General features: G+C 40.6%; 1 protein-coding gene across 1 annotated transcript; it reads left to right on the top strand.

Annotated features, from left to right (window-relative positions):
- The first annotated feature begins 1,398 nt into the window (after positions 1–1,398).
- Positions 1,399–3,830, top strand: LOC117299035 (galanin receptor type 1-like). Its single transcript, XM_033782443.1, has 2 exons — positions 1,399–2,047; positions 3,481–3,830. Exons 1-2 carry the CDS (start codon positions 1,399–1,401, stop codon positions 3,828–3,830), a joined length of 999 nt encoding a protein of 332 aa, XP_033638334.1.
- Positions 3,831–8,852: the final 5,022 nt, after the last annotated feature.

Raw genomic sequence — 8,852 nt, 5'->3', positions numbered from 1 at the left:
TGAGGAGAGGCAGCGTGGTAAAGAATGCACCAATACAGTATTTACAAGACAGATGTTCTTTACAAAATGGCGTGGTGGTGTTTTAGATGGAATATTTTAGTATCTTAAGATTATAAGCGATCAAAACATAGATTTTGGGAACAGTTCATGGGCGGCACGTGAAGAACCCATTTACAGAACCCTTTTATCTTAAGTTCACTTCTGTTAATTGTGATTAGCTGGGATCCATGGGAGATCAGTGAGTTTTTCTTACTGAATGGATTTCCCAGGATAAACAAGAAAAAAATAAAATAAATAAGCGCTCCTGAAAATAGGCTAGATTTTTCTTTTCCTATTGATCTCATCTTGCCATTTTTTAATAGGCCTATAGCCTCATGCATCAACACAAACAAAGAAAAACAAAATAATTGCAGAAAACGAACTTGAGTTACAACAACCACATAGCAAAAGAAAAGTGCAACATCAATTCCAACTTTATAATATTAATATTTATAAGACATTTGTAAAGCGCCTAATGCAAAAAGCCCCTATAAGCGCATAAAGAGAACAATAAAATAAACAATGAGAGAAAGATAGTTAGTTTTTGCTCCTTCAATGACAAAAAACACGACTTTGTTGACTACTTGACTGCCGTTTTGTACAAAATATTTCAGTCCCACTGAAAGTGCAATGACCACAGATTCATGTTCTTTCTGAGCAAATCGATTAGTTTTCCATAATCATTGAGATGTGCTCTACGTCATAATAACTTGTGTACTTTTCTAAAAAATAACTTATACGTCATTAAAAGGGTGATGCTAGGGCACCTTTTTGCTGATGTGTAAAGCGCCTAATGCAAAAAGCCCCTATAAGCGCATAAAGAGAACAATAAAATAAACAATGAGAGAAAGATACAATATACAATGACAAAGCAGTGCCGTTGCGTTAGTCGTCTGTATCATAGCTAGCTAATGGGGGTGACAGGAACTTCAAGAAATGGAAACAAAAGGTTGGAAGAAAATTAAATTTCGCCCTGAGCATACAGTGGTTGATTGCAAGAAGTTTGCCTGTTTGAAACATACATAATAGACTCCGGAGTCAACAAGACCATCTCACAAGACCATCCGGTTTCACTTAAAAGCATTTGCTAGCTAATTTCTAGAGAAACTAAAAAATCTTTTGTAGGAATATTTGTCAATAAAAACTGATTATTTTTGCGAGTATCGGGCAATCTCGGGTTCGCTATTTCGAGGCAGGGTGACTTGACTTTCAATCCACTCGTGAAAGGCTACATTGTTAGACAGGAACAACTCACTCGATTCATAGAAAATGAGTTCCATAGACATCTCAAGCCAAGTGAGCACAATGGAACAACTCGAATTCCATGTTACAACTAAACAAATAATCAACGATGAAACGATGGTCGAGGGAGACGTAGCAGCAACAGAAGATGCTTTCGCCAAACTCGTCTTAGCTCTCTACGGCATAATCTGCGTGGTTGGTATCACTGGTAACTTACTGGTTGCCATCGTACTCCTCCGTGTGCCGTCGCTTCGGTCTAACACCAGTGATTTCTTATTGCATCTTGCAATCGCAGATTCCCTAGTCAGTCTTCTGGTCATTCCTTATTTTATGGTTCAAAGGTCAACCTCTGCGAACCCCGGAATCTTCGGTGAATTTTTGTGCCGTTTTTACACCTCTCAGTTCGTATTCTGGTGTCTCGCCACGGTTTCTGTAATGAGTTTGATCGCCGTCAATGTGGAGCGTTACGTAGCCATCGTTAGCCCCCATAAGTACAAGACAGTGTTTACTAAACAGAATAAATACATCATGATTCTTGCCATTTGGATTCTGGCCGTGTTAACCGAATCCACTGTTTTCATTTTTAATGGAATTGATGATAACGAATGTATTTTCATAGGCTGGCCAAGTAGAGTAGCTCAACTTGGATTCGGCCTGTATGGTTTCGCACTCAAGTTCCTTGGTCCTTTGACCGTGATGGTGTATGCGCAAGAAAAATGCATCTCTACTCTGAACAGACAAGTCAAGACACTTACGAGTCGATCTGGTGAGTATATATGCCTATCGATTGTTTTTGACCATTTCTGTAGTGGAGTTCATTCCATGACAACAAGGCTAGAATGATGAACAGTGTATTCCTCACCTCACCTGACTGACATATCCTAGCTCTATGGGCAGAAAGGCCCATAAGGCTGCATTTCACTATCTCTATTTTTCTCTGTTTTGGCATGGCCAGAAGTTAGGCTTCATTCATCGGCCGTCATATTCATTCATCGGCCGTCATATACTTTCCTCCTCTTGCCCCAACCCTATTTTGCTGTCATGCGATTATATTTGCACGTAACACTGGTGTTAAGTTGGCTGGCCGTGAAACAGAAGTGATAATCAACAAAATTCAGTACAAGATTCAGGATCACATACAGGGGCCTGACCCATATCTGGGAAAAAGTTTGACACGGAATCTGGAAAATAAAATGGAACTTTTAACCCGGATACTCTGCGATCAGTTTGATCCGCGACTTGATTTGATCCATTTTAGGTCATGTTGACTTAAGACCGGTTTATAGTCGGTCGCGCGATGGTCGCGCGATGGAAATGTTTGACCATCGCGCGACCATCGCGCGACCGACTATAAACCGGCCTCTAGAGTTTGGGTCATACTGACCCAGAAGAGGGTCGCAGCCCTCTGTGACTCGGATCCGGGTCAATTCTGACCAGAGGTTGTTAAGTGCGAGTAGTTGAAGAATGCACACTGTATGACACTTTCCTAATGTAAGTGGCTCCAAGGTCATAGGCCTACCTAAAATTGCGGAACCAACGAAATGACGTAGTCCAAAAAAATTGCCACTATGAAAGGAAAAAGGGTCACACCTCTAAGGTACCATGAGTTATCTTTTAGTCATAAATACGTCAGACAGTTTCGCTATTCCTATTGGTGGAGAGCACGTGTTTAAACGGTTGATAATGACCAGCTGGACTCTGTTTATAACCGGTTAGTCTTGGTGCAAGACAGTTCTTGTTACGGGCGATGCGGGCGCTGTCGGTGAGTTGGCCGCGCTGTGTGTGAAAGGAAAACGAGAACGTCTTGCACCAAGACTACAACGCACACGAATGGATCCGGAAACTGGGCGTCTAAGTCATAACAATGCAACACATGGACCGACGTCGTACATACAGAACTCAAGCACGTCGGAAACGGATAAGTTTGACAGAGTTTCCTACTTAATTACGCCTTTTAACCAACAAGGCATTTATAAATAAGAATAAAAGAGTAGTGACTCGTTCTTAAACGGCCGTTTAAAACCTAATACAGGGTCGTTGCCGTTCAATAAAGACCCTCGCCTTCGGCTCGGGACTTTATCACACGGCAAAGACCCTGCCGGCGTTAAACGGCCGTTAAAAACATCGTCGCTACCCTTTTGTTCCCTTAACTACATATGTTTAACCTATAATTTAATGTAATTTGTGTTCCTTCCGTAGCCGCTATCGCTAATCCACGTGATCAGCGTGAAATGTGGCAACTCCGTGCGTCTCAAACCCTTGTGAAAACCCTCCTGGCATGCGTCATTACATTTGCTGTGTGCTGGGCGCCAAACCAAATCTGGTTCCTGCTTTTCAACGTTGACGTCCCACTGACGCCAGGAGGTCCTTTCCACCACATCACTATCATCCTAGCCGTGGGTAATTCCTGTGTGAATCCAGTCATCTACACCATGACGAACAAGCCGTTCCGTAAAGGAATAATGGAAGCCTTCTGTAAGCAGCGGGATTCGAACCAGGTGGGAGACATTGGAGTCCCCACGGGGACTGCATCTACTGAGACCATTTGAATAGACGTGCATGATTCAGTTCTGTTAGGAAACCGACAATGTTTCAAATTATTTTACACACAGAAGCAGATACTATACTTACGACATCAACACTGGATTGAATGTGGTCTTACTTCGCATCGCTACCTGTTGAATGAGTTGCATGATGGTCTAGCTAGCGACGAAACTTGATAGCTAGCTAGACCAGCATGCACCCCAACTCACGCCTAAAATGCGCGTACCGAGTATTGCGAAAACGTCTATAATGGGTGCGTTCGTTTAGCTTCCCTGGGTTGACCCCGCAGTGCACACTCGGGTGAGCCCCTGACAAGAGCTAATCCAACGATCACACTCGCCCTCTCGTGGTGATGGCATGTACCTCAGGTCAACCCTAAGTAACCCACTCCACAAGCAGGGCACTGGGGGCTGACCCGGCTGAGCCCCTGGAATGACGTCAAAGCTATTCGAACGCACGGGGGCAGACCGGGTCAACCCAGAGAAGCTAAAAGAACGCACCCAATAATGTTGTCCAGGTGTTTATATTACAGAGCGCCACCAATAGTTTGCCCTGGAAAATTTCAATTCCAGAGAGACAGATCGACTGGTCCCCTGAAGACAGGTTGGTTTCACAGAACCATGGGGGTTATTCCAATGGATAAAATTATTTCATTGGATAAAGGTGCTGTGACGTATAAGGTTATATTATCCGAGGTCATGTTTAGCAGTTGCACTTTCGTTCGTCTGCGCCAGCGGTGTATATTTACATGTAAACTATGTTTTGCCTGTGTATCTCAATTTGTAACAAAATGTAGGTGAAATGTGGTTCACGAGCTTTGAAATGTTACATCGCATGTTCAGGCTGAGGAGACAGAAGAAACGTATACAAGGCCGATCGAGAAGGTGCATCACACTGATGTGTGTCCGCGCAAAGAAAACAGTCTACTAGGTAATCAACTTAATTGATGATGTATCATGACGTAGGATACGCAGTTGACTCTTAATAGATTAAGCTGCATCTTACTTTCATTTCCTGTATACAACCGAAGTCTAGCTTTAGTCCCGGCTTTTAGGTGGATCCTTTTGTGGTGTTTACATCCGTCACACCCAGTGGTACTCATGGCACTCCAACATCACTGGGCCATTTATTTCGCTCCTTAAAGGAACACGTTGCCTTGGATCGGTCGAGTTGGTCTTTGAAAGCGTTTGTAACCTGGTTTTTTTATAAAATGCATATGGGTAGAAAGATGTTGTAAAAGTACAATACAATGATCCACACTAACACGCCTCGAAATTGCACCGTTTTCATTTTACCTCGTCGACTAACACGGTCGGCCATCTATGGGAGTCAAATGTTTGACTCCCATAAACGGCCGACCGTGTTAGTTCGCACACAGTAAAAGGAAAACCACGCAATTTCGAGGCAAACCTGTGTCGATCATTGTATTCTACTTTTGAAACATCTTTCCAACCATATGCATTTTATAAAAAAGGGTTACAGACGCTTTTTATATACAAACTCGTCCAATCCAAGGCAACGTGTTCCTTTAAACCATCACAGTTAGTTCCGATGTGAGTAAAGCTTGTGCTGCCAAATGTAGCGCACCAAGCTAAACCAATCACAAGAACCATCTCTGCCCCACTAGGTAAAAACACACAGATACAAGATCAGTCCTCCCCCACGTAGAAGAGGGGTCCCTTTTTACTTGATAAATGCTGGTACAATGATGCGATGTCTGTTTTCAATGTTCTTGCCAGTATGCTTGAAAAAAGGTACAGCATTACAACTACTCGTTCACTTTTTAAATCTTATGTTTAGTGGGTTTTATGAGGTGTATCACACGTGCACCGCCTGTACAATGCTTTTCATGTATACCCTAATTTGATTTGGTAGATATACAAACGGGTAGAGGTATACAGCTCAGAAGCTAAGCAAGAGTGTCGATGTTAATGGTTAAAACAAGAAGCACCAATAACACATAATGCACTGTAAAGAAGGAACAATAGTTCTAAGTGATGAAAAAACAATCTTTATCTTCTGCTCCCTTTTTCACAGTGTCTCATTGAAAATCCAAGTTACTCGATTTCACAAAGAGCTAAGATTGATCTAAAAGAGCGAATCAATCTTAGTTGCTAAGCAAACTGTGATATCATCATTGATAACTCTTAGGGCTTTGCAAAATCGGCCAAGGATTTAAACCAAAAATTGATACCACGATTGGCGCCCTTCTCACTGGGATAATCCCATAGAGTTATATAATAAGAACTAGAGGGCGCACGAGTGATGCTTCGTGCACAAACGCCACTGGACCGCAAGATGACAAGCGCGTCATTCTGCACGAACACACGCTGTGAGATAGCTGTTTTGTCAACTTAGAAAATTGCCGCCTGCTCGCATACCGGGGCGCGTATAGGCCAGTGTGCGCTCTAGTTCTTATATAATATATAACTCTATGGATAATCCATACACGAATATATGACAGTACTCTTTTACGATGACTTTCAAAAAACGAAGAGATTGAATTCTGTAATTCAAATTTACACAAACAATATTTTGGGGCTGAGCATCAAGTTGTTTAATAAATGGTTATATATGTTGTGAAAAAGTAATGTCTAAATACTGAAAATGAGTAAATAATATAACTAGAGGGTATATACAACAAAAGAGTAAAATAAAAATGTTCACAGATTTTAGCGCACAATATATCTATTGTCATGAACACTTCCCTTTAAAAACATATTTCGTTTAAAATGCTAAGACTTTATTTTTGAGAAATGAGTAACATATTTAGTTATCAATATAAACCACAAGGGAAACTGACTGGGTAAATTTGTAAATGATTTTTGGGGTTGAACAAAGAATTGACTAGAGTGGGATTCGAACCAACGACCTCCGGATTAACGTGCCGGCGCTCTACCAACTGAGCTATCTAGTTATGATCTTGCGAGTAAAAATACTAAAATGTTTGAAAACAATGAATGCGTATAAGTTCTTTTAACTCGATCGACCGATGGAGAGCTTTTAAAAACCCTAACCATGTTATGGTTTGTTGAATAATGTTTCACATGGACAGCGTTCTATAAAAGTAGCATAATGTTGTCCATACAAACACTTAAACAAATTCTCACTTAAATAACTCTTTTAAAAACACACAAAAACCTGTCTGGCTGTGATTGAATCTGAGTCTACAATTGATTTATACCCAAGGTCGTATCCGACACAAAAAGATAAGTACACTAAATTATTCTTCTGGTGAATTAAAGAAACTTCAAGATTGTGAGGACAGGCAGTCGAATCTATTCAAGTGCAAGTAAGGAATGGGTTTATTCCACCAACAATTACGCTCGATGGTACAGATGAAACGGTGTTCTGTGGATGCAGCGGAGTAAGCATGTCAACAAGACCCTCTCAGTGACATGCGGATGATCAGAAAATAACCGGTGACTTAAACTCGACGACGTTTCAATCAGTACCATCTGATTGTCTTCAATATGTTCAAACATCTTACTCCTGCTATTCTTGCTAACAACTCATTAAAGGCAGTGGACACTATTGGTAATTACTCAAAATAATTATTATTATAAAACCTTTCTTGGTGACGAGTAATGGGGAGAGGTTGATGGTATAAAACATTGTGAGAAACGGCACCCTCTGAAGTTCCATAGTTTTTGAGAAAGAAGTAACTTTCCCTGAATTTGATTTCGAGACCTCAGATTTAGAACTTGAGGTCTCGAAATCAACCATCTAAACGCACACACCTTCGTGTGACAAGGTTGTTTTTTTCTTTCATTCATATCTCGCAAGTTCGATGACCGATTGAGCTCAAATTTTCACAGGTTCATTATTTTATGCATATGTTGAGATACACTAACTGTGGAGGCTAGTCTTTGACAATTACCAATAGTGTCCTCGGCCTTTAACAAAGGTAGCTACATACGTGTTCTGAAAGATTACACACCATAACACACGAGCAGAGTGCATCATCTAGATCTTGTGTATCATGTGTATACCGGGAACTCTGGATGGTCTAGTTGGTGAGACACTGCTCTAGAATTGCAAAGGTCGTGGGTTCGAATGCCACCCAAGAAATATGCTTGTGGTTTTTTTCACAGAGTGAGAAAGTACTGAATATACAGTGCTGACACACATTGGTGTATATGGATAAAACCAAAATTAATAGAACATTGTATATACAAATTTGAATGCTGTTAAGTTAAATATCGCCCATTTCTTTATTTATTGTTCACATTAAAACATATCACCGAGGCCACCAATTAGTTAATATTAAGTTGGTGATACTTGTAAAACTAACTTAAAGGCAGTGGACACTATTGGTAATTACTCAAAATAATTATGGGCATAAAATCTTACTTCGTGACGAGCAATGGGGAGAGGTTGATGGTATAAAACATTGTGAGAAACGGCTCCCTCTGAGGTGACATAGTTTTCGAGATGGAAGTAATTTTCCACGAATTTGATTTCGAGACCTCAAGTTTAGAATTTGAGGTCTCGAAATCAACCATCTAAACACACACAACTTCGTGAGACAAGGTTTGTTTTCTTCCATTATTATCTCACAAGTTCGATGACCGATTGAGCTCAAATTTTCACAGGTTTGCCATTTTATGTGTATGTTGAGATTCACCAACTGTGAAGGCTAGTCTTTGACAATTACCAATAGTGTCCACTGCCTTTAACGTCCAGTACATTGACATTTAAAAAAGACTCATTATAGCCATGTCTTTCAAGAGAATTGTTAATTTTGAAATCACATCCGTGCGTGATGTTATTTATGGTTGTCTTCAATTATTGAAAGCGTCGAAGCTATTGTTTCCCGTATAGAATATTAAATCGTGAAGTAAAGTGGGGAGAAAGTTCAAACAATAATTACGGCATGCCTTAATTATTGTGCACTGTGAGCTGGATAATATTTTCAATCAAATCTGAACTTTTATGTCCGTGCAACCTTTATTAATTGAAATACTGCGTTGAGTGAGTAAAACTGCACGCACTGGCTGTATTTTGTTTCGTTTCTGAACAAGTTG

The sequence above is a fragment of the Asterias rubens genome, chromosome 1 (genome assembly GCF_902459465.1).
Source record: "Asterias rubens chromosome 1, eAstRub1.3, whole genome shotgun sequence".
Classification (NCBI taxonomy): Eukaryota; Metazoa; Echinodermata; class Asteroidea; order Forcipulatida; family Asteriidae; genus Asterias; species Asterias rubens.
The sequence above is the reverse complement of the archived record's forward strand: the minus strand, read 5'-3'. Positions and strand labels throughout refer to the sequence as shown.